The sequence below is a fragment of the Falco naumanni genome, chromosome 3 (assembly GCF_017639655.2).
Source record: "Falco naumanni isolate bFalNau1 chromosome 3, bFalNau1.pat, whole genome shotgun sequence".
NCBI classification, from domain to species: Eukaryota; Metazoa; Chordata; class Aves; order Falconiformes; family Falconidae; genus Falco; species Falco naumanni.
The window spans coordinates 64962392-64988854 of record NC_054056.1 but is presented as its reverse complement, the minus strand read 5'-3'; the positions used below and the strand labels follow the sequence as shown (position 1 = coordinate 64988854).

General features: G+C 41.7%; 1 protein-coding gene across 1 annotated transcript; it reads left to right on the top strand.

Moving 5' to 3' along the window:
- Positions 1–378: 378 nt before the first annotated feature.
- Positions 379–26463, top strand: ABHD3 (abhydrolase domain containing 3, phospholipase). The gene is made up of 9 exons (XM_040586890.1): positions 379–707; positions 2289–2452; positions 4959–5141; positions 6881–6926; positions 9756–9868; positions 15729–15902; positions 16552–16600; positions 16684–16849; positions 25317–26463. Exons 1-9 carry the CDS (start codon positions 561–563, stop codon positions 25493–25495), a joined length of 1221 nt encoding a protein of 406 aa, XP_040442824.1. The 5' UTR covers positions 379–560; the 3' UTR covers positions 25496–26463.

The following is a 26463-nucleotide window of genomic DNA, read 5'->3' as shown; positions in this document are numbered from 1 at the left end:
TCTCCGCCAGCTGCTCCTCTCTTGGACGTGCCCTTCCTACCTGACCCCACACGCCCTGCCCGAGGGAGAGCGCAGGGGCAGGGTGACACCGAAGGCGCCCCGGGGAGGCACCTACCGTGAGGCGGGCGATGCCGGCGGCCGCGCCGCGGAGGGGCCGGCCCTGCTGGCCGGCTGAGGTGCCCCACGCCGCCCCGGGCCGCGCCCCCGCTGCGGCGCTCCTGCAGGATTTCGTCGCCTGCGGGCCAGGCTGTGGCCGCCGTGGCCCGCTTGCCGGGAGGAGGCCGCCCGCCTGCAGCCCGCTTCTCCGCGCCCAGCCCGGTGCCGGCCTCGGGCCCCCGCCCGCGCCCCGCAGGCCTCGGCGGCCGGCGCGGGGGCGGTCCGGCGGCGGTGCGGGGATGCCGCCGGCGGCGCTGTAGCGCGGAGCCTTCCGCGGGCAGCGGCAGCGGGAGACGGGCGGCAGCTCCTCCTTCTCCCTCTCCCTCTCCCTGCACGCCGGGGTGGGCTCGGCCGCGGCAGCCGGGGTGCGCTGCGCTGCGCTGCCCTGCCGCCCCGCGGGTGCGATGGACTGGCAGGTGCTGACCAGGGAGCTCTCCCTCTACCTGGAGAACCAGGTCCGCGTGGGGCTCTTCGGCTCCGGCGTGGGCTTGTCCCTGGTTCTGGGCTTCGGCGTCGCCTACGCCTGCTACTACCTCAGCAGCATCGCCAAGGTGAGCGGGAGGGCGGCGGGGCGGGCGGGCTCCGCAGGTGTCCCGCCAAGGGGGGCCCGTCCCGCGAAGGTCACCTCGACCCGCCGCGCTGAGGGGAGGCAGCCGGCGCCCTTCTGGCCCGGGGAGCGGCGGCACCTGAAACGGCTGAGCGGGGGCCAGGGCGCTGCGCCCCTCTCGTCCTCACACCGCCCGGTCCTTGCTCTGGAGCTGCCGCGCCGGGTCCCGGCTGGCCGGAGCCCCTCGCCCCCGCGCAGGCCCGTCTCCGCGGCCGGGCCGGGCCGCACCGCGCAGCGCCCGCCGAGGCGGGTGAGCGCCCGCCGAACCGCTGAGGCGTCTCCTCCGCTGGGGCCCGTCGCTGCCCCCGGGGCCGGCCGGGCTGAGGCAGCGCCCGTCCGGCCTGAGCGGGGAAGGGGCTGCGGCCTCGGGCCTCCCCGAAATGCAGTGGTGCCGGGGGGAGAGCTTCGCTGGGGCGATGGATTGGCAAGGGAGCTCAGGAGCCCTCCCTCCACAAGAAAACGCCGACCAATTTGGTTTACTGACAGGGCAGGTGATAAAGTGGTTTGCTGCCCTTGTGTCTGCCTTTGGTACCTTTGTAAATACCTTTGGAGCCACTGTTGCAGTGCTTTGGGAGCCAGGACGCTCTCGCATTGCCTTCTCATCGGAAGGGGTTTCGCAGATGAATTAGGCATTCACAGGGATACAGTGAGCCTGATCTGATCTAAAGTGGCCCCCTGGTGAGAGTGCCTCATTGAATGCTTAATCAGCTGAAAATACGCATATCAAAAGAATTATGACTGTTGAAGAGGTGTGTTGCTACAGTCCTTCCCAGAACTGGTGAGAACATAGCCTTCCCCTTCGCTGAGAAGAGGGTACTTATTTTGGTCAGAGGAGAAAAGTGGGGGGAGGACGTGCCGCTGCTGCTGTGTGCTTGGACCGGTTTTCTTCAAAGCCTCTATTATTGTCCTATTAATGCTTGCATGTTGGAGACTTGGTGTAAAAGACAGGTTTAAGAAATGTGGTTGCTAAAGCCTGAGCATGTTTGGTATACAGGGATTTCCATGTTAATTAGTATACAAACTTAACTTGTAAGAAAAATCTCTGTAAGCAGAGGATTATTAGAGATGAGTAATCAATGCAGTTGTATACTGTAGTGTGAGATGGGGGGAGTGTCCTACCAGGTTAACATAGGTACTGCAGGTGCACAGTCAAAGTACATGGATTAAGCGTCATTTCTATGTGGTGCAAGAAAATTAATTCAGTAAAATCTTGCCTACTGTGAGGCAGTGTGGTTTTGATTTGTCAGTGAAAGACACAATACCGGTAAAAGCAGAGCTAGAAGAGCATGTGATTAAAAATAGGTAAGGAATCTGTTATATTTAGTGGGTTTCACTTTTCAGTTGGGCATTTTGGTGTTTCATTTGGGTTTTTTTTACTTATCTCTTTACCATAAAGGAAAAAGTGTTGCAAATGATTATACAAAAGAGATCAGTTTACTGGGAGAGGATTTAAACAAGGTTTAACTTCTTTCTTTATTGGTTGGTTATATGAATGCCCATGCCTGACTTCAGTCTTTCTTCCTAGAAACCCCAGTTGGTGGCCAGCAACGACCGTTTCTGCCGCTTTCTCGAGGAGTATTGCCCTGTTGTGACAGAAACTTACTATCCCACTATTTGGTGCTGGGAAGGTCGAGTGCAGACACTCCTGCGTCCCTTTATCACCTCTAGACCTCAAGTACAGTACAGGAAGTAAGTGCCTGCCTTTTGGAAAGTGATTGATTTGGTAGCCAGCAGTTACCTTACTCTGACTGTGTCACAGCTACCCTCATTGCTCAAGCTTGTTCCTACGTTTTTGCTTTATGCCCACCTTTACAACTCCATTGTAGACTTGGAACCATCTCTGTCCTGGATAGAGTATATAGTAGGTTTAAAAGGTCAGGGTTCCCAAATGGTCCTATTTTAGCTCAGAGAGTTTTGCAGTACTGAAACATTGGTGACAGTATAGGAAAACTGATGTGGGTATAAATTCAAAGGATCACACAATGGTTGAGGTAGGAGAAGACCTTTAGAGGTCACCTTGTGCAACCCCGCTGCTAAAGCAGGGCCACCCAGAGCCAGTTGCCCTGAATTGTGTCCAGACAGCTTTGGAATATCTCTAGGGATGGTGACTACACAAAATCCCTGGGCAACCTGTACCGGTGTTCAGTCACAGTGAAGAAATTGTTTCCTGATATTCAGAGGGAACCTCCTGTGTTTCAGATTGTGCCCGTTGCCTCTTGTCCTGTCAGTGGGCACCACTGATAAGAGCCTGACACCATCCTCTTTGCACCTTCCCTTCAGGTATTGAAACGCATTGATAAGATCCCCTGAGCCTTTTCTTCTTCAAGCTGAGCAGTCCCAGCTCTCTCAGCCTTTCCTCATAGGAGAGATGCTCCAGTCCATTCATCATCTTTGTGAACCTTTGCTGGACTCTTTCCAGTATGTCCATGTCTCTCGTGTACTGGGGAGCTCAGAACTGGACCCAGTAGTCCAGGTGTGGCCTGGCCTCACCAGTGCTGAATAGAGAGGAAGGTTCACCTCCCTCAACTTGTTGCCAACACTCCTCCTAATGCAGCCCAGGAGGCTGTTGGCCTTCTTTCCTGTGAGGGTGCATTGCTGGCTCATGTTCAGCGTGGTGTCCACCAAGAATCCCCGCATCCTTTTCTGCCAAGCTGCTTTCGAGACAGCCAACCCCCAGCCTGTACTGGCGCATGGGGTCGTTTCTTCCGAGGTACAGGAGTTTGCACTTCCCCTCATTGAACTTTAAGAAGTTCCTGTCAGCCCATTTCTCCAGCCTGTTGAGGTCCCCCTGGATCAGTCACTGGGTGTATCAAATATTCTGGTGTTTGAATGCTATCATTTTGCAAAGGTCATGCAATCACTGTATCTGTCCAGCGAACCAACCTTAATCATAGCATGGCCATGTTCAGTCTTGTTTTGAATATATAAAACTTCTGGGATTTTCAGAGTAACTTTCACCAGTGGGGTTTATGTTGTGTTCTTCGATGCCTAAGTTCTAAGAGGGAAAAAACCCTTACATTTATTGTTTGTCCTCAGCTGATCTCTCTCACACAGAAATGAGGCTTATTCTGGCAAATGAGGCATTTGGCACAAGACCTAAGGAGAAGTACTTTTATGCGCCGGAACCTGGATGCAGCACAAGTTGTTTCAGCTCTGTTTGCATGGTAGAATAGATTTAGCATTTAGCAGCTTCCCTTAGTTTTAGTAACTAGGAAACATTCCAGTGGTATGGCCATGTTCACTTTTTCTAGCCCTTCTTGTATACTCTCTTATTTCAAGGTTTGTGAGGGAAGAACATAGTTCCATGGGGCAATGCTTATTTTGTACCATTTGAGATTGTGTTGGCAGTACACACCAGCGTTGCATCTACTTCCCATTACTGAAAAAGGGCAAAGCTGAGCTAGTAAGTCCAACAAGGCTGATGAACTTTAAAATCTGGAGTAGGTGCTATCAAGACTTTAAAATGAAAAATTAAATGCAAGGTCGGCTTACGTTCTGGTAATTTCTATACCAACTCTCTCATACAATGTCCTCATTGCTGGGCAGAGGGAAGATGTTGTATGTTTCTAAAAAAATAATGAAACTTTCTTGTCATTGTTTAATGCATGCTTAGCTTCTTGGGATATTAGAATATTTGTTGCATTCTTAAGATATATGGCTTAAGAGTGCATTCTAGCAAAGTTCGTGGAGATACAGGGTGAAAGATACAGTAGTGTGTCTGTCTTCTGCATGTTTAAAACATAACAAAGTGCTATTCATTATATATGCTGTTTCTTTGGATAAAGAGAAAAAAATGTGATAAATTTTTAACACATTTGCCAGCGTGCTATCAAAAGATTCTTGAATAATCCAAAGGAAATCTGTGATACACAAGCCTACATAAAATAGAAGGCAATGCCAAAAATCACATTAGTTAAAGCTTCCAGTACATCAGCAGCACTTCATCAAAGGCCAGCTCTTAGTTTACTGTGAACAGGAATTACTCCACAAATTGACTGTGCTAACTCATGTCAGCTGTAGGCATGACTCTTTCTGAATGGCAAACATGCAAAAATGCATAGTTAGGTGCCACTTTGAGTATTAAAACTTAATTAAAAATGCGGAATTCATACCTGGTAATTTGTACACTGTAAGACTCAATAGTCTGCATGTATTTTTCAATCTAATCAGTGTTGTCTTGAAATGTGCCTTTCAGTGAGCTCATTAAAACAGCAGATGGAGGACAGATTTCGTTGGATTGGTTTGATAATAATGACAGCTTATATTATCCGGATGCCAGCACAAGACCCACTGTCCTGTTACTGCCTGGCCTGACAGGAACAAGCAAGGAATCCTACATTCTTCATATGATCCATCAAAGTGAAACGCTGGGATATAGGTGCTGTTGCATTTCATTGCTAGTATTTTTTTTCTAATATGAACAGCTATTAGTGTATATATATGTATAAGGTGCCTTCCCAGGGCAAATGAAATCTAAAGACATTAGTTTTACATAAGGAAGTATTATTATTAGTAATAATAATAATAGTAGTAGAATTATGTAACAGGCAGTACATTCAGAAGGGCTGTTTTAGTATCTACAGATGTGCCCCAGAGATTGCAGTGAAAGTAAGTTAAGACTGCATAGGCCTTTCCTGCTGCTTCTTCAGTTATAATACCAGTATTTGTGTTACCTTTACACTTTCTAGAGAAGGGGGTTGTATTCAGCTCCAAGAAGACTTGTGTGGATGGGTTGCTGGCAGTCAGCCTCGAAGGAGGTCAGCTTCTGAATGCCAAAATTGCTTGATTCAGCAACCTCAAGTCATGAGTTCAGAAAGGAGAGCTAGACTACTCTTACTGATGGTGGTTAAGAGGTTTGTCACCTCTTAATTTTCACTGCTTAATTTAGTTTTATTATTAAAGCTTCTGGTCCAAGTTGAGTAAAATAACTGGATTACTTGATGGGTAGATTCCTTTATGTAATCATTTTGCAGCTGCTGTGCTTTAAAATAAGTTGTCATTGTGCCAGGATCTGTATTTAGAATATTACAATTTGTCTTTGCAGATTGGCTTCTGGTACTGACTATAATAAGTTTTCAAATGTGTATACATGAGCTTTTATCTACATGTCTGGCTATCTTTTCTCTGTTCGGAGGTTTGGATAACTGCTTTACTAAATTGTGAAAGTAAAGTAGCACTTTAACGGTTCAAAGTACTTTTAAAATCACTTTAAAACTTTATAAAAAGTAAAAAATATCAGAGGAAGAAATCAACAACTTCTTACTATTAATTTTTTGAGTATTCCTGAAATACCTGTGTTTGATCACCTAAGAAACAAAGGTATAGCATTAGAAAGGAGACCTTTACATCAGATTTCAACAGAATGCTATAATTTTGGTTTTAAATAGCAACATTTGAGAAAATACTGAAGTAAGTAATTTTTCATGCCTTTGGCTCATCTAAAATACGTATATATTATTTAATGAAATTTTTACACTGAGATGGTAGAAGAGTAATAGAAAAGTAAGATTCATTAAGAAAACATAGATCCTTAAATCATGGTAATACTGCTAGAAAATTCAGAGTCCCACCAGCATACAGAGAACAGAAACTTCTGCTATACCAGACAAAAAAAATCCCATCCCCAAGAACCTACGACTTAGATGCAGCTGTCATAATTTTGATTTGGCTCATTTCTTGCTATTTAATACAATTATGTAGCTTTAGAGGATGTCTGCACATGGATCTCTGATGTCCTCTTTCAGAGCACTGCTTCAGGCTCAGCACTGCACTAGCAGAGCTTATGGCTCGTATTTGGCCAGCTCAGGGTGCAGGCAGAACAAGATGCATGTACCATCTTCAGGTAAACCCTGGGGCTCTCATCCTGCTATCTGACCTCGACCAACAAATCGCAGAGCTCATATAGAGTCCCACTGACTTCAGTGAACTCCATTTTGGTATAAAGGTTGTTTCACACAGGTCAGACTTTAGGATCCGTAGGACAGTAAATATTTATGTACTGAACTTATTCATAGAACTGGCTTATTTTATATATTTTCATTTTTTGTGTGTGTTTAAGTTATCTTTTTCAATGGAATGAACAATGTGTATAATTTAATTTATTGTCTCAATTTTTAGATGTGTGGTTTTTAACAATCGGGGAATTGCTGGTGAGGATCTTTTGGTAAGGATGACTTCTAAGATAAACATTTCTCACTTAGAAGCGGTATATATGGAATCATTTGTGTCTATTTGTATGCCTGGATTTAAATGAGAGACACTCACAGCATAGGTTGAAAATGCAGAGAAGAGAATCTAGTCATCTGGTTGATCAATCATGTGCCAATATTAGTCTTCTATTTTAAAACTCAAATGACGTCAACTGGTCAACACAGTTTTTGTGAACATTTCATTTTAGAAAATAATTTGAATTATTAATGTCTGTAACATTAAAATGAACAATCCCTACACTTTTCTTTCAAAAAAACCCCTACACTATCTAAAATGCACAGATTCGAGAAACTGTTCAATCAATTTAATTTTCTCCCATTGTTTTAACATACAAATCCAAATATAAGCAATCATAATTACTTTCCCAGTTGCCAATATGAGTTTAAAGTAGATTTTGATATGGTTAAAAAGTTGTGCCATAAAAATTGATCCGTATTATATTATACTGAATGAATGAACCAGATTTATATAGATAGCAATATCCTAAAATTTAAATGTGTTCTTGTATTTTCTCAGCAATTATGACATTTTTTGTCTTTGGGACAGACATATCATGCTTGCTTAGAAATAACTGGCAGATCCACAAGTTCTTGAAGCTTAATGTTTTCTGCAGCTAGGGACAAGGCATGATAAAATACTGCTGAATAAGCTTTGTGTCCTCGTATGCGTTTTGTTGACGGTTCTGCAGCTGGAATGAATGTGCATAATACTCAGTATTGTTTTGCACTTTTTAATCCCCTGGTTTCAAACTTTAAACAGCTCAGAATGTTACCCCATAATCAGATAAAGCATTTCAATGCAAATATTGCCATGTTAAGAGTAGTTTTCTGCATACTTTTGGAGATGGATCTACAAAGCAGTTTTGTGACGCACAAAGTCCTTATTGGTGAATTTCTGAATCATTAAGAGAAAAGATCTCTTGTTTGGATGTATTGTGTGTATTATACTGTAATCAGATTTACATCTTTAAGCTTTCTAAGATCTTACTGTGAAGCAAAACAGCTGAAATTATCACATTTTCTACAGAGGGGTTTCTACATTTTAATATAAAATCCCTAGTTAGTGAGTTTAAAGCATAGTTGAGCACCACAGTAGAAAGTAGCATGCAAGTAGTTCTTTGGTAGTCTTTTTAAAGATAGATTCAGATTTACACCAAATAATAGCTATTTAAAGACTCAGTTTTAAAAGGATATTCTCATTGGTTATTGAAAGTTACTGTGAATGATTGTTAGGAAATAGTCAAATATTAGACCGACCACAGCCAATGTGAGCTAAGACAGTGTTTTAAAATATCTTCATACAAGTAGATAGAGAGACATTAAAGAGTCAGGAATTAACTAAAATTATCATGGAGGTTATCTCTCTAGTTTTATAACCTTTTAATCAAATACACTTTCACTTAGAATACATTAGACCCTAGTTACCAAAAATAATTTATTTTTCCATGTAAACTCAACAATTTAATTAAAATAAAACACATTCACACTGTTTATAATTAATAGGGTGTAAAACAGTGAAGAGTGATTTTGTGTGGATGAGAACTGGAAATGCAACATAAATGGAAATTAAAAAACGTCTTCAGCTTTAATTATCAAGATTTAGCTTTTTGTTCCTTTTTCTTATCTTTGACTTCAACATTTCAATATTCTTGTTAAATATGTTTTAAGTAGTTAGTTTCATCTAATTAAACCTGTTAAAATTGCCCACAAATAGCCAGACTATTTAACAGAAAGCAATTTAAAAAGAACACCTTAAAATACATTATTGCTTCAGGCAGCAAATAAGTCAAATTAACTCATAATTAAGTTTTTACATATTTATTTTTAATGTTTATACTGAATTTGGGCAGGCCAGCCACTACCTATAGTTAAGTCAAGGTCACTAACACGTTAGTTGCAACTCCACAATTAAAAGTTCTTTTTTGCTGTAGAAAAAATCTAGAGAACACCTAGAAAAAAATCCTTATTTTGCTGTGATTCTTATTGTACCTGAAAGGACTTACCTCCCTTATACTGCTCCAGATAGTCCCCCAGATTGTGGCCTGTAGCAGTTGTCTGTGCAGGTGAGGCTCAAAAGCTGTGCTTGTCCTTCAAAAGCAAGGAGGGGGCTTACCCAAATCTCAGTGATGCCAGTGGAAGTCGTTCCAAGTCTCAGTTCAAGATTTGAAGAGACACTGGTGATAGACACAGAAGGCATAATACATGTATTTCATTGCTTTAGTTAACACAGTATTTTAGTAAATTAGATAAATGGCCCTGGTGAATTTATTAATCTATTTATTTGCTTTGTACTGCGTGTAGAATCTAAAGATTGGCTTCTTTTCAAATGCTAGCTGAAACTTGAAATCTAATATTTTATTCTATATTTGAATGTGGGTGAAGATAGTAAAATTATCATTATAACTTTATTTTCTGTAAATTGCAGCCTTTATGATATGTTTCCATTTCCTCAGGGTATTTTAAAAATATTGGTGCCGATCTAGTTCTGATGTAGTTCTGTCTAGTTTAGCTCATTGCTCTGTGTTCAGATTTTGTCTAATGACCTGGAGGTTGCAGATAGTGAGATATTTGTCACCTGTTTTGTTTTGTAATGATACCAAGTATAACTCCTTCCTCCACCTCCTTGCAAAATGCTCTGGGTTTGTATTTGCCATTATGCACAGCCTCACAACAAATGCTAAGTTTATCTTTTTATATAAATGATCCTCTGTTCAGTTTGCTTTGTCTTGGAAGGATAATACAAAAGCTTATGATGGCATTTTTTTCCCTCTGAATCCTTACAGACACCAAGGACTTACTGTGCAGCTAACACAGAGGATTTAGAGGCTGTTATTTATCATGTACACAGCTTGTACCCCTCAGCTCCGTTCATGGCAGCCGGTGTTTCTATGGGAGGGTAAGGTATTGTGTAACACAAGTCTCAGCTTAACTATGAGTGTAAAATAAGACTGTTATAGCCTGATTGTAAATTATTACTCTGAAATTCTTGCATTACTTACTGAACTACAGCTGACTTGGGTCTGTCTCCAACAGTCAATATTCAGAAGACTTTTAGAAACTTCGTATCTTTAAGGCTTTTAGCTCTGTGTCAGGGAAGGTCAAAAGTGGCCAACATTCAAAAGTTGAGGAGGGTGGAGAAAGACTGAAAACACCGACAGACAGATTGACAGCCAAACAAGTAGGCAATACAATCGTTGGAACCTATGGAGGCTGTCTTTGGAACAGAGGAATAAAAAATAGGAACTGGAGCTAACATACCACGTTTCTTAGCAACCTCTGGAAATGACAAGGTTTATCTTCACTCTGTTTGGGTTCTGCAGTGTGTGGGTAGGTTAAGCTGGAAGAGATGTGGGTATCTGTCTGGCTCGGAAGCAAGAAGTAGTATTGTTGTTGAAACCAGTATGGGCTGATACAGCATGTGTTGTTAAGACTCGCTGAATCCTGGCTTCTCTCCAGAAAGCACAGCTAGAACAGACAATGATAGCACAGTTTCTTAGAAAAATCACTGCTAGAAGCTAGAAGAAATGTTCAGACAGCCTCTTTAATTAAAGTCATAGGAGAGAAGAACTTCCATTAGAAATACTGCAGACACAGTGGTAATTTCCTGAGACTTCCCTTCTTTCTGGTAAGTTTTATGGAGGGTTCGCAGATATAGCTTTGTATATTGACATTAATCTACTATCACCTTGTAGGAGCTTTGAGGTAAATACAAGTTTGGTCAAGCAATGTAGTTATTGATAATCAAATAAGTGACTTGGAAATCTTTTAAATCAGGCCAATCTTTTTCCATTTGTGTTGCTGGGATTTTGCCATTGTCTTCAGTATGAAGACATATGAGTCTCTCCAGTATGTCAGTGTCTGTCTTTCTAGGAAGCTCAAATGGGGCACAGTACTCCAGATGCAATCTCCCAAGTGCCAAATACAGGGACATAATCTTTTCTCTAGACTTGCTTGTTTTGCTCTTACTGACAAAGCACAGTGTGTTGTTAGTCATCTTCATTGCTTCAAGAGTGCATTGCTGAGTCATATTCTGTTTGCCCAGCTTGTTTTCAGCTGCTCTCTATCCAGTCATTAATCTGTCCTTGGTGCAGGATTTTGCTTTTGCCTTTGTTGAACTTCATGAGGTATCTGCCAGCCCATTTCTCCGGCCTGTTGAGGTCCCTCAAGAATGGCAGACATGCCTTTCAGTTCACTAACCACTCCCCACAATCTGACCTGCAAGCTTACTAAGGGTGTGTTCCATTTCATCATCCAGTTAATGAAGACATTACACAGTATTGGCCCCTGAGGAACACTACTAATATCTCATCCAACCACTCCAGCTGGACTTCAAATTCCTGATCACAGCTCTCTGAGCCTAGTGGTTTAGTCAGTTTTCTTTGCACATTGCAGGTCACCTATTCAAACCATGTCCCTCCAGTCTGGCTACATGAAGACCAAGAAAGACCATCAAAAGCCTTGCTGGAGTCAAAATAAGCAACGTCCACTCCTTTCCTCTAATCAACGAAGGCAGTCAGCTCATCATAGAAGACAATCAGGTTGCTCAGGCATGCTTTGTCCTTGGCAAACCCATGCTGGCTGTTATCGGTCACTTTCTTTAACTTTACATGCTTGGAAATGGTTTCCAGAGGATATTTCCAAAGTGCTGAGGTTAGGCTGACTGGCCTGTATTTCTTCCTCCTTGCCATTCTTGTAGATGGGTGCCTTTTTTTGCAGGCATCAGGAATATTCCACAGCTGCTGCAACCTTTCAAAAGTAATAGAGAGCAGTCTCATAATGACATCGGCTGCCTCCCTTTGGAGCTTTGGTGCACCTCACCTGGTCCCATTGACGTGTCTATGCCCAGTTTCCATAACTGGGCCCTAATTTGATCTTCCTCTGCCATGAGTAATACTTCATTCTCCCACACTCTGCCACTAGGCAAAGGGACCTAGTAGGCCTGAGGGCAGGCATCAACAGTAAAGACAGGGAAGAGAGGTAGCCTCTGCTTTTTACAAATCTTTTTTTCACTGGGTTCCCTGCTCTGTTGAGTAGTGGTCCCAGGAGGGATTAAAGACTGGTCAGCCTAACTTCAGTTCTTTGAGAAGATCCTCTGGAAGTTATTCCAAGCATATGAAGGATAAGAAGGTGACTGGATTCATCAAGGACAAAGCATGCCCAGGTGATCTGATGATGACTGTCTTCACTGATGAGGGGAAGGGAGTGGAGGTTTTTTCTGAGCCTTTTTTTTGTACCAATGCACTGAGAGAAGCCTTTCTTGTTGTAGAAGCCTTTTTCCTGTTGTCCTGCATAGTTCTGTCCCTTGCTAGTTCTAGCTCCAGCTGAACTGCAGTATTCCTAACTGTATCCCTGCGTGCTTGGGCAATGACTATTTCTCCCAGGCAGCCCACCCCTCTTCCACCTTCAGGATACTTCCTTCTTGAACTCAAGTCAGGATTTTTTTTGTTCCTCCATGTGGTCTTCTGCCACTGTTGCTCAGCTTCTTTCATATCACAGTGTACCACACTTGTGCTTTATGTTCAGTTATCCTTAAGGTCAAACAGTTTCCCAGACCCCTTTGCCCATCAGGACCATCTTATCATGGGATCCTGCCAACCAGATCCCTGACTAAATTAAAGGCAGCTCTCTCCAGTACTGTAATTTTGCTTCTTACCTTCCCTACTCACTTTTGATCTTAAAATCCATCATCAAATAATCTCAGCAGCCAAGACTGTTCTGCACCTTCCCATACCTGATGGGTTCTTCCTTACATGTGTGTAGCAGATCCACAGAATATTTTCCCTATTTGGGTCATCGATTGCGTATCAAAAGATTGTCCTCAGTACTCCCTAGAAATCTGGTCTGCTTGTGCCTTGCTGTGGCAGGTGGTGTTGGGATAGTTACAGTTCCCTGTGCTCAGTGATTATGAAGCTTTTTAGCTGTCCAAAGACTTGGATTCTCTATTTCCTCCTCTTGATCAGGATGTTTATAGCAGACACCTAGTATGATACCCCCTTTGTCAGCCTCCTATCTGATTTCGATGTATTAGCTCTGAATTGGCTTACAACCTGTCCCAGGGAAAAGTTCTGTGCATGTAAATGGATTCTTTGTCTGAAGTGCAAACCCTCCTCCTTGCCTTCAAGGCCTTCATGAAGAGTCTGTTTGCATCCATCATACATAGTCTTGTCTGCCAGTGAGTCCTCCATGTCTCTGTGATAAAATAAACTTGTTCTGTGGCTATGCACAGATTTCTATTCCTTTTTTTCCTATGCTGTGTGTTCATGCATGTGCTGGTATGTGAGATGGTCTGCAGTCATGCTGCTTTCTCAGGGAAGTGCGAGACCCTCCCTGATACAGGCTGCCTGGGGAAGTGTTTGAGTCACCATCCCTGGAGGTATTTAACGACTTGTAGATGTGGCATTAGGGAGATGGTTTAGGGGTGGACTTGGTAGTGTTAGATTTACAGTTGGACTCAATGATCTTAAAGGTCTTTCTCAACCTAAATAATTCTATGATTATGCTTCATCAGGGCATGCCAGGCCTTTTCTTCTCTTCAGGCTTTGTTCTCCATCTCTTGAAAAAACTCGTTTAAAACTCTTCTTCACAAGGTTAGCAAGTCTGTTGGTTCTTATCTCATTTGGCACACTATCTCTCTGTAGCTCAGACTTGAATGCGAAACGTGAAATAACATGCTGTATTGCAAAAACAGGTTTAATTGGAAATGGTGAAAGCCGAAGAAGCGACTGCAGTAGAGGCTTGTTTCAATGATGAGATGCAGATTTAAAGGACAGTAGCTCTTCATGGGTAGGGTCATGTGTGGTGCACAATTACACTAGAACTAAGAGGGCCAGGGTGTGGTAGATGAAGAACCAGCTTTTCAGGGCTGAAGGTGCAGTGGAAGCTAGCTGTTCTGTGGCTGGTACAAAAGACCAGTTCAATTCTTGGTGTCATTTCTGTCCTTGGCTTAAACTAGTTATGGTATACTAAATAGTGGTGAAGTCTGTTGGTGTGGGACACGGGATCTGTGTTGTGTCCTGGCTATCTTGCCACCACCACTGGGCGATTTTAGGCAAGATGTTCCACCATCCTCCTCCAATATGTTTTTGAAGTCCTGAATCACAAAGAGAAAGCATATGCTTACTTGTACAGATAACTGGAAGAATCTCTCATCATCCACATGGGACTGTTTCCATGCTTCAGAATTGATTGGAGCACTTGCATGTTTAAAATTAAGCAGGACCAGAGATCTCACCAGGGGTGTATTGTGAAAATCATCCACTTGTCTTGATCTTACAATAGTTTCTATTATCTATCCCTTTTCAAAAATTTCTGAATAGCCAGTTAATCTATATAGGACATATTTGCCTAATTAAGAAATATAAACATTCACTTCACAAAGATGTAAATGTAAATGAAAGCCTACTTGTTCTACTGATCTTCAGTAGGTATTATTTCGGAAGGGACTTTGTTTTTCAGCATAAAGATTCCTGAACCTTCTCTCTATCACATATGTTCTGTGAATTCCCTTAGAAGTGGCTTCTACTGCTACCGCAACTTTGTTTTTATTGGTTAATGGTTCAGTGTTTTCACTGTATAGACTGGCGACTCACAGGTTCCCCCTCTTCTGTGGGTGAGAGGGAACACATGCTGCCTAACTCCTACATGTGCCACAGGTGACTCCTCACTGGGTTCAACAGTGTAAGCTGATGGCAGGAGCCCATTCCCAAGTGCTGTTAGCTGTTCTTTTCTTGCTGGTTCCCACCAACTGGCAAGTCTTCAGTAATACCAAAGACTAGTTTCCCTTTTGTACTCTATGATCTGGTAGGTAATGCACAGGGATAGAGTCTCTGTGATGGCAGGCTGGTTCGTGATGTTTTTGCTAAAGGTTGCTGTCTCCTGAAGTATGGTAGATGAAGCCAAGGTGCAGAGTAGTGGTGGTCTAGGGAGCTATATTAAGTTGTAGAACCTGTAATGCTTTGAGTGAAAGGCTTGGTATTAACGTGGTCATTGCAAATTTGGGGCCACAGGCAGTAAAGTAAAACTTAACAGTTTTTCTGTTAGTATTTTTCTTTTACTCTTTCTGCTATTTTCATTTTTCTAGATTTGAAGGGTCAGGTACTGGGGAACTCTCCCCTCTCCCCCAGGTTGCAGCTGGTCAGAAAGGCAAGAGTGAAGCTGTTTATTTGGCTCATAATTTTGTGTCACTAGTTTTATTTGTTACCCAACATTTCATTCTTTACATGGTTTGTGTTAAAGAACAGCTGTGTTCTCTCATATATGTGAGGTGGGGTAAAATGTATTACCTTCAAATCAAAAGACAGCTTCGTAGTGAGGCAGGTGTGCCAGGGGCAGCTTGTATTTGTCAGGCACGCTGATAGATTTATCAGATCAGGAAGACCAAGAGCTTGTAAAACGGTAAAATTTACTAACAACTTGGGAATACCTGTTCCATGAGTAAGATACATTTATTTGACCTTTTCCTCCCTTTTAGTGATATAAATAAGACTAGTACATCTCTATTTATTTCTAAATGCACTCCTACTCACATCCTACACAGCACACTCAGTTCCTCCCTGACAGCACAGAGAGCAAGTACACTTCATGAGCCATATGTTGATTACATTGACTACCTTTTAGAAGTATTGGGCACAGCTGTAGGGCTGATACAAGAAACTATTGAAAAACAGTCAAAAAGGTGGCTGATTGTTATATTTGCTTTAAATTGAAGAAAACAATTTCATAGTATATATGTTTCTGTTTTTCATTTCTGTTTGTAGCATGCTTCTTTTAAATTACCTGGGCAAAACTGGCAGAGACACTCCTTTAATGGCAGCTGCAATTTTCTCTGCGGGTTGGAATGTTTTTGAATCTGTAGAATCTCTGGAGAAGCCACTAAACTGGCTTCTTTTCAACTATTACTTGACTACTTGTCTACAATCCTCTATCAGCAGGTGAGTTGCCTCCTGAACTATTTAGCAAGGTGAAAGGATGTTAGCATGAGATCTACAGCAGGTATAATATTGGCAAGATTAATGCTGTAACAACACTTTACGTAGCTGTTCTGTGTGCATCTTCTGTAAGTTTTGAAATCAAAAGGGTCTTTGCAAGAAACATCGTCATCAATGTGACTAAATTTCTCGGCTCCTCAAGGAACTTGGCACAAGACAAACTCTTGTGTGTTTATGGATTAAGCAAATGGATTTTTAATTTTTTTAGACATGCACATATTGACTTTGAGTATATATGTGTATATACTAATTCTTCTAAGTTGGCATTGACTGCAAAAACATGGAAAGTACTAGTTCATCCTTTGCTTTATAAAATTATTTTTTGTATTCCCAAATATTTAGCTCTCTTATCTTTGGAATCTTTCTCCTGGCTTATCCAGATTTTTACTATGTTGCTGGATGTGCCTGCATATGAATGAACAAGTCTTCTGTTATTGGATTCCAGACAGATTTTTAATATGACAGAAAATTAAAAACAAGCATGTTCTTGTTAGAGAATTATTTTTATAAATGTATCTGTAAAGCAGAGAACTTCTGCATCTGTTTATATAACAAAAAGCAAGCTCTTCCATTTTTTTCTCTTTCTTTTTAGGCATCGACAAATGTTGGAAAAATTATTTGATATGGATCTGGTGATGAAGGTATGTGGGAATGTTATTTCTGCTTTAGCTGGGTGCTGTTTTCCAAATGCTGACAGTTTCCCTATTTGAATTCTGTACTTCAGGCTAGAACTGTTAGAGAATTTGATAAGCAGTTCACTTCAGTCATGTTTGGCTACCGTACAATTGATGATTACTATGAAGATGCTAGCCCGTGTCGCAAGCTGAAGTCAGTAGGCATTCCAGTGTTATGCCTAAATTCTGTGGACGATGTTTTCTCACCAGGTCATGGTAAGTTTAGGCTTTGAAAAATATATCTATCTGTCTATGCAATCATTAAGACAAACTATATAGGTCTGAGAATGAGCTCAGACCTGTGTGTGGAGATGTTACGTTACTTGTACATAGGTTCAAAACCTCCAGGAATGGTTCAGTCTTGCAATTTACTTACAGTGTAAAAGACACATAAAACAGCTGATGATGCGGAGACCTGATTAGTACAGAATGCAGAAGCACATAGGGTGGCAATTAGCTATAGTAGAGCCTTTACAGTCAAAAGAAAGAAATATGCGCATTTAGGGTGTGAATTATCTCATGGTAAGGAAGATACCAGATGTATTGCCCTCTCAGAAGCATCCATTTCTATTCACCAAGTACAAAGAGAGCCTATAATGAAGAACTTGGATTCAGATGTCTGGATTGTAGACATTCAGGGTTCAATGAAAGTGAAAACACAAGTATTTTTTTATTGCCATTCTTCAGTCCCTACAAAGAACGTCTGGGAGTTGCTTGTGTTTCAGATGACCTGAAATCCTCAGCTGTTGATCTCAGTGCCACCTTCAGTGCCTGAAAATTAAGTAAGAAAAATTAAGTAAGAAAAAATGTAAGTTAGCATGTAAGCCAAAATCTAGGGTAAAGGAAGAGCGAGAGTGAAGGTGAGCTGCTGGAAGGAGGCATGTTGGAATCAGTAAGAATCTAACTAGAAGATGAAGCAGCAATGTCAGCTAGTGACAGATAAGGGAAAATGGAGTTTTCAGCCTTTCACCCTATTTTCTGCAAAATGTGATCATTATGAACATTTTGCTTTTGCTACGAAGTTCAAAACCTGTTGCTGACTGTCTTAAAAAGATATGCTTGTTCCTGCGGTCTGTGTATTGGTTAGTGTCTGAGAAGAGAGGGAGAACAAAAGCTAATGTAGAGGAAAACCACTGTGATGAACAGCTGGTTGAGGGGACAGTCTTCACAGTGAACACTTGACATCTTTAAATATGAAGTTTATACACTCGATTTATTTCAATGAAGTTTTCTTCTGCCACAGCAAGTCAAGTGAGATTCTTGTAGAATGAGTCATGAAACCAAAGCGAGTAGGCAAACAGATTAGAACAACAAACAGAAGAATGGAGGAATTGGAAGAGACTCTGTTTGTGTAGTTTTATCAGTGTGCAGATGTACAACACATACAGAAACATGCACACACTTACATTACTGTTTATAGTTTGAAGACCTGTTAGAGACAAATGTGACATGAAGAAAAAAGGGCTGCTCCAGTCAAGTGCACTAGAGACAGTCTGATTTCTTCTCTTGAACAAAAAGTATCCATGCTATGCATGAACAATATAAAGAGGTGACAGCCACCTAATGTGAGGGGGAAAAACGGTGACTCTGGATAAGCCAAACACTGGTAAAAATTGGTTACGCTGGCCAAAACAGAGGCTTAAAAAATTGTAAGATCTGGGCAAGCATAGCAAGATTCTTCCAGAATACTGCATGCATCTTTAATAATTTGTGGTTCAGGGACTTTCTGAGACAGAGGTAGTCCCCCTTTGTATTTACTAGCTTCTGTGGGATTTCCCCCTGCCCCTCTCCCCCTTGAAATTGGCTAGTTGCTGGTTTTGTTATAAGCATATAAAGTTCTGGAGATGAGACTGGATGGGGCTGTGATCCGAAAATCTGTGTCCAAATATAAAATTTGGCTAGTGATTCTGAAGATAAATTTTTATGGGTCTTATGACCCTGGGGATGACTTTCCCCATAGTACCGCAAGGTGAGTGATCTGTTGTGCCATGTTTCTGCCGTTAAGTATCTTAGAGAGGGAACAATGGCTTCACCTCTATGTTTAGATCTAGCTCAGTTTGCGGTTTCTGTTCTAAAGTGAAGTGGTAATTGTGGCAGGAGTAAGCTAGCTAATTAGTGCAAGTAACAACAGCAGTGAAAGGGGCAGTGTCCCTCTCTCCCTGGAGGATTTGTTAACCTTTTCCAGCCTATTATCACTGGGACTGGGACCTTTGTTAGTTAGATTAAAGCTAGTGCAGATACTCCATTCCCTTGTCTCTTCATTTTAGAATATAACCTCCAGCTATCAAGAGCTAAGCATTCACCTTGACCCCATGAAATTCAATCTGAACACAAGAAGACACTTTTTTTACTGTGAGAGTGGTCCAACACTGGCATAGAGGTTGTGGGGTTTCCATCTATGGAGATACTCCAGACCTGACTGGATGCTGTCCTGCGCAACCTGCTCTAGGTAACCCTGCTTAAGCAGTGGGTTTGGACTAGATGATCTCAAAAGCTTTCTTACAGCCTCAACAGTTCTGCGATAGTGTACTTTGGCTAGCCAAAAGATTGAGTCCCCTGGAGTACAGCTGTATCAGATCTCTCCTCCCTCAAAGCTGTTCCTTTTAAAAGAGACACAACTCTTGGTGAGCAGTGGATTATAGGGATGATCTTTTGTGTAAGACTGAGTATCAAACGTGTTGTTGAATGCCTTAGAAGTCTTGCAGTCTGGAGGGAGGTGAGGCATTTCTGAAACAAGAAGTGTTAAGAGTCTGTTTTAATGACTGTCCATCCTCTCCTGAACTGTGACCTTAACCAGCCTTTCTCCATGAAAATGTTTGGGTGGTTAGGCATTCATTTCTTCCTTGTTCACAGAGTTAATGCTGTCGGCTGTAAATAGTCATCCTTGTGGTGCCAAGTTTACCTTAGAAAGGGCCACCAGGAAAGTGTTGATTACAGTTAATAGCATGACTCTGTTACGTGTGTCTACCCTTGGCTCCTTTTTCATTTGTGCTATGCACCCTCAGTGTGAAACGTGCTGGCAGGAGACACAGGGCACCCTGATTAGCAGCTTAGAAATTATGGCTGCTGCCATCAGTTACTGGAGTTCATTCATCTCAACACTTTTGCAGGCTGTTTGATGTTAGCAAACATAAAAGACTGGTGTTACTCTGGGAGGTGACTTTATTCTGGCAACTGGCTTGTTTTTTCTGACTTAAAAGTGTGCGGACACATGTAAACCTGTGGCAACCACAGGCAGTTTCCGTTTACAACTGTATAATGGATTCAAAGCCACAAAATTTCTTCTCATTGAGACCCCAGCCTTCTATTGACTTTGGGGACTGGTTATTTCATGCCTCATTCCTCCCAGGAATACCTACCAGCTTTTAGGCTACCTTCCACCTCTGTTGTAGATAGCTGTAGTTTCCAACAGCTGGGAAGCAGGCCTAGCAAACTCATTAGGGAGAAAGCTGTGCCAGAATTCTGTTCCATGTAAATATCCTTTATAAATTATATATATATAATATATAATGGCTGGCTTTATAAAGCTTGGGGGATACAAACCCAAGTCTGCTTTGTCACTACACAATATGGACCTAAAAAGAGACTTCCCTTAAAAAGTGCAGATGGGTGCCTTTTACTCTGCTGCCTCTTACTACCTGATCATTTCTTCTCATGTACCTTTTTAGTAAACTTTGTACTTCCCAGCAAGTATTTTTGAATATGTTGTGAAAACGTGCCCTTTGGTCTCAATTCAGTATTAGGAAGAAACAATTCATTTGCAGCCCTTCCTTAATGTTGCTGTTTAAAGTTCATGGAGCTTGGCAGCCAATGTATCTGTAGTTTAACTCAGGAATGCAGTTCTCACATTGCGTAATGCTAACAAATGCTTTCTTCATTGCGTGACACTTCTCTCACCATAACTACTTTAAATAAACCATTGCTTCAGGAAAGTCAAGCCCCGTTATTTTCTGTGAAAAATAAATCAAGATGGAGTGATAGCATTCATTATCGGTGTCACGTTTAACTTTTCATCTGAAGTGGCATTTTTTTCCTTAGAGACTTTAAGCTGCGTATTAGGCATCTGACTTAAATTTCATTATACTAATGCTTAGCTAATTGCCACTGGTGAGTGTTGTGCCCGAGCTGGAAGCCTGTACTTGATGCAAAGTACCATGCCAGCTCCCTCCTGATCCACTGTGCCAAGTAAGTGCACGTCTGAGGCTCAGTTACACTTTTTCTTGAACTCTCTGAAGCTTTTCTGTCCCTCTGAATCAAATTTGGAGTAAATGCTCTTAGGTGTTATTTTGCATTCTATTATGTAAACAGCGCAGTTGAGTGAAGTTGTCTGGAGAGACCAAATGGCCAGGGAATGGCCAGACACATAACAATTAGGGAAAGAGTTTAAGGAACCAGGAGAAGTCAACCAAACAATGGAACAGCAGGTCTGGCAGTAGTGACTTATTTAAGTCAGTGCTACTTCACATGTATGTTCTTCTACTGTTCTTTTTTAAAAAATACTTTCCACAAAGAATGTACAACAAATTGATTTTGAATGAGGTAATTGTGCACATGTATATTTACACTGTGGTTCTGCAATCCCAAGTAACAGGTCTGTGCCTGCTGGATCAAACAGCAGAACAGATTTTGGTTAGTAGAAAGAGAAGTACAAGGACACCTGTGTACAAAAATGAACAGTAGTATCTTTTAACATGTCATCCTGTATCCTAGAGTGCATCACATCCAGTGCTGCATTTGTCTGCCCTTTACTTTGCAGAGTATGTTCTGTTGCATTGTGGTTTTACTTGTGAATGGCTAACAGTCCCTAGAAACAGCCCTGAGAGAAGTACCACACCATTCCAAGCATAATTTGCATTTTGGCTCTGGAGACCAACACAACATATTCAATTCTCTCCTGAGAAGCTGCAGAGCAAGAAACTCTGCTGGGGAGGGGTCATATGAATGGTGACCTGACTGTATCAAGACTGACTGTGCCAAGGGCAGGCTCTCCTGTTCACCACAGGGGAGGGAAGAGCAGAGAGGGAACAGCAGGTCAGGCTTGGCACCTACTAAAAATCCTCACTGCATATGGAAGCAAATGACTGCATATTCAGCAGTGCTACAGCTTGTGATAACAGTGATAATCTGTGGCAGGATTCTGCTGTAAACACACGTTAATTAGAAGAGAGAGAACTTCAGTATGGGAAGATGACATTCATAAAGACCTGTGTGTGGCTCACACCTTGACCAGGCACAGAAGATAACCAGCATCCTAGCAGGGGTAGCCTTCTAGGAGAGAGCTGCTTTAGCTGTTTGGAGGCAGGCATAGTATTGCCAGTCAGTTTGGGAATGAATAACCACCAGCAAACTGATTTGGGAGCTATCGTTATTCTTGGCAACCTCTGAATGACAGGTATGCAGAGGTCACAGTGAGCTTTGCCTGTAAGGCCTTCCTCAGCTGGGTTGGCACAGTAGAGGAGACATTTATTGTCATCTCCCTTCCACACCCCCAGCAAAGAAGTTTCTTATCAGGAAAGGCTATTTCTCTTTAAGCTTTGACACTAGTCTGACACAGTGAATGACCTTTGGTTTTGCACAATCTTAGCTAGTGAAAAGGTGTGTTCAGGCCAGTACACAGCTGATCCTGAACCCATTAGGATGGATGGAGTTCTCATGTTCTCTCTGGTTCTTGGAGATCAACTCTGCCTCTCCTCATGCACTCCTCCCCATACCCTTGTGTATAATCAGTGACCAGGAAGACAGCTGCAGAATGGCTGTGGAAAGCACGATTCATTGCCTGAAGCAGTAATGGGGGCCTTGGGCTTGAGTCAGATCCCCACTTCCCTGTCGGGATACTGTTTAACATGGCCCATATGCTACTAGAGGGAAGATGAGCAGATCGCTTGGTACAGATAAGTGGGCAAATTCCCATGCAGTTGGCAGAAGCTGACATGAATCGTAGCCACTGTGTTTGTACATGGCGATGTGTTCATCCACAGAATCCAAGGGAGCCAGATCAGAGATTGCTGGGCAGATTAACTCAGGCAAAACTCCAGATGAGTACTTGCTGAGACTGGAATCTGAAAATTATGCATGTGTTGGATTGCAAGAAATAACACATTGTTTTCTGCATCTCTTGTTTTCAGCCTGTGCTATTCCCCAATCCAGGCTGTCAGGCTCTACGTTTTTATTTCATTGACTTTTCTTTTTAGTCTTGCCTCAGTAATTGCTTTAAAAAGCCCAGTTGCTGTATAGTATTTTCAATTTTCAGCTGAACAAAGGAAAAGTCAATGATTTCTTGTAGAAACAGAGAGAAGCACAGTTTCTTCTAATTAAAGAATCAGTATCACCTACTAAATGCTGAAATCTATAAACTACTTAGATGCGTGCAATTTTGAAAGGAGGGGAAAGAGTGGAAGAAATTAATAGCGCTGAGTAGCAAAGAATCTCATGTACTCTGCAAGAGAATCCCCGTTGCTCTCCAGAGCTCAGTCTGTGCTCCGTTCAGAGCACAGTCAAGTACCTCATGTTATGGGCAGGAACCTCATAACATAACATTCATAAAAGCCACTAACCCCACTATGGATATGGTTGGTTTAGCATCCAGGCTGTGGCCCTGGAGTTGAACAGAGCATGTCGTTGCAGACACTGCTAGTAAGGACCTCTGAGGTGCAGATTGCTCCCCTGACTTGGCAGGTCCAGTGCTTCTGCCCTGATCTATTTTAAGTTGTGCATCTGTTCACTACAGTCGTTGTGTTCAAGATCTCTTGTGACTCGCTCTGGCTGGGTGTCTGTCTTTGGCTAAGGAATGGATGCCACGTTGTTACTCTAGCTGCTGAAAACTAAGGCAAATCAGCATCTGAAGCACACAGCAGTAAGTCTGCCAGCATCCAAATGAAAGTAAGGAGCTTGCCTATAAAGAAGGTAGTGATATGCAGGGATAGTGACTCTTCAAGGAAAATGGCCTTTGAGATAGCAGATGTATAAAGGAAAGCAGATGCCTAGAAATAGGAGTGGGTGGAGGGTGTCTCTGAGGGAAGTTCTATCAGAAAAGGATGTGGACAACTGATGCCCCCCAAAAGTGAACCTGATTAAAAATCTCTGTTCAAAAATACCTTAAAATACATGAGGCAGCAATAGAAATGCTGCGAATAACTCGCTGCTTTGTGTTGTAGTGCCAAGGTACTTGTCCTTTAGTAGTGTATGACTTAAAATCAGATTTATTTTCTTGTGGAATCATAACCCTTTTTTAGACAATACAGTGAAATTCCTTCTACTCCCTTCTGTCTGGACAAAGCACGTCTTCTTTTGCTGTTGTTTTTTGTGTCAGTCCTGAATAATCAAAAAATCTGTATGATCTTTATTTTTTTCCCTTACATGAAGTTTATTATTTGGAAACTGGAACTTTGAAAGGCATTCTTTACTGAAATGTATTGAGATATCTGCTTGTTCAGGAGAATATTCATCATACTTAAAACTTCTGAGGAATTTGCTTAAATAACTTAATTTTTATATCAAGAGCACAAACACCACAGCTCTGTAAAGCTCCAGTGTTGCGTCAGCCAGTTCATAGGATCACAGGGTCACCTCATCACGCTGCAATAGCATTTGTAAAGTCATATGGTGTCTCTGTTGTCGGTCTGCACTGACTTTTATTTTCTTTCACAAAGGGAACTGCCCAGGTGATAGCATTGATTAAGCCACACATCCATGCATGTTCAAAATAAGATGCACTGAAGTCTCCCCTCCTGCACGTGTCAAGATCAGCACATAGCTCAGGTGGAGTTCACTGATGACTTTAAGCTAACTGTAGGCTGTCACTGAAAGGGCCACCTCACTGCAGTCCTTATCTGACTGTGCCTGCCACCGTCCCCTTATTGGCATTAACAGGGTGAACCAGATCAGGGAGCTGATTCAGCTGAAAGAAAAATCCTTGTAGTAGCTAGTCTAATAATCTAAATTCTAAATTAAATCATTTGCTAGCAGTCGCTACTCAGTAGAGAACCACTAACCTACCGGGTGACATGGAGCAGCTTTCTGTGTCCGTGTGCAGTTGTGTGCTCTTTCTCTGTTTACCTTGGGTATTTAGGTTATGAGTTCCTCAGGGCAAGAACTGTTTCCCAGTGTGTTTGCATGGTGGGGTCTAAACATGCACCTGTAAATGTAAAAACCTGGCAAATCAGATATACTAATGGTAAGTCAGGATAATCTTTAATATTAGCTGATGGGGTATCTTACAGACAAAATCTTACCATGACATTAAGGGGTTTGTGTTTGGAGTCTCCTACAAAGCGAATGGGATTCACAGTTAAGGTCGTAGTTCCTGAGCTTTTCCAAAGTTGAGCATTGCAACACAGGTTAAAAACTATAGGCTTGATTGTCCTTTCACTTACACTGTTTATACCAAATCATAAGTATGTGTTAATATGGGTGCTGTTCCATCAGTGGGACTGAAAGAAATATGAAGTTGAAACTTGTACAGCAGCCAGAAAAAAACCCCATACAGATAAGGTGAGTTAATAATGAAGAGAGAAATGGCTTTTAACACAGCTATGGCTCTACATCTTGCGGTACATTTAAGCTTGTGTTAATGTTGTGCATATTTATTCATATATAATATGAAAAACATTTAAGAGAAGGTATTCAGTGGCTGGCATTTCATGGAAGGATAAGGACTTAAAACTTTTTTCCCCTCCCCTTTTAGCTATACCAGTAGAAACTGCCAAACAAAACGCAAACGTTGCTTTGGTTCTGACTTCGTGTGGAGGCCATATTGGTTTTCTGGAAGGAATATGGCCAAGGAAGTGCACTTACATGGACAGAGTCTTCAAGCAGTTTGTGCAAGCTATGTTTGAGCATGGAAATAAAATCTATAGCATGTAGCTTTGGACCACTGTTACAGCACAGTGGCACATTCTGACAAGGGCAGTTAAGCTTCATGCACAAATTTTAACTCCTGTAAGCCAGCAAATGGATGAAGTCCATTACTACATGCAAAAATATTTTTGCCTAAGATTTTGTAGCAAGACACTAAATATTATGTTGTCACTTTTATATTTATTTTTAATATGCCTTACTAAGAATGACCTTAAATGAAACAACATTCTGCGTATATCAAATTGCACTTAACCAAAACCATCAAGTAGGCAGATTATAATTCCTCAGGATTTTAATTTAAACCAGTACACATTTAAGAAACTTAATCTAGATGGCTTTTAATATTAGAATGGCAACACTCAAAATAGCATATATTATCCTGTCACACACAATACAAGTTGGCCCATTCCTTAGGGCACTGATGGTGAAAAAGAAAACAAAAGAAGGAGGGAACACAAACACTGTTTCTTCAAGTAAGTCCAAATTTCAGCATGTTATTCTATAGCATTAGATTGATACCTGCTTTTGCTGTTCTACCCTGAGAGTATTCAGATTTAGGGCTAGTTATTGTTTTTTAAACTATGTCAATGCCATAATTGTCTTACATTATTATTTTTTAAAGAGCTAATTTATAGTGTTTACATGTAACCAAAATATTCCTTTAAAACAGTACTGTAATAATTTATGTAATTAAAAGACATCTTGCATTTCAAAGTTCATGTAAAGCTGAGTGTTGTCATGTATGTAATACATATTTCATATAACTGGTAAATTCCATGATTTTGTCTGTTATGTTTATACTACCCTGCAAGACCATTTCAGTTCTAAAGAATAAATATTAGAACATCAGCAATTATGATATAATCTGCTTTAAATTAAAAAAAAATCCAAACCCTTTGTCTCTGCTATTGTTTCAGATAATTTCTAAAAAGAATATAACAAACTGTTTAAAGAAAGCTGGGATCTGGGATGGG

What these genes read in the sequence shown, in the direction of transcription:
- ABHD3 (XM_040586890.1), top strand. Translation starts at nt 561, where the DNA reads ATGGACTGGCAGGTGCTGACCAGGGAGCTCTCCCTCTACCTGGAGAAC. An exon ending in GCCGGTGTTTCTATGGGAGG is followed by an intron (nt 9,869 to 15,728) that starts GTAAGGTATTGT and finishes TTCTGTTTGTAG; the next exon opens with CATGCTTCTTTTAAATTACC. An exon ending in TGTTTTCTCACCAGGTCATG is followed by an intron (nt 16,850 to 25,316) that starts GTAAGTTTAGGC and finishes CTCCCCTTTTAG; the next exon opens with CTATACCAGTAGAAACTGCC.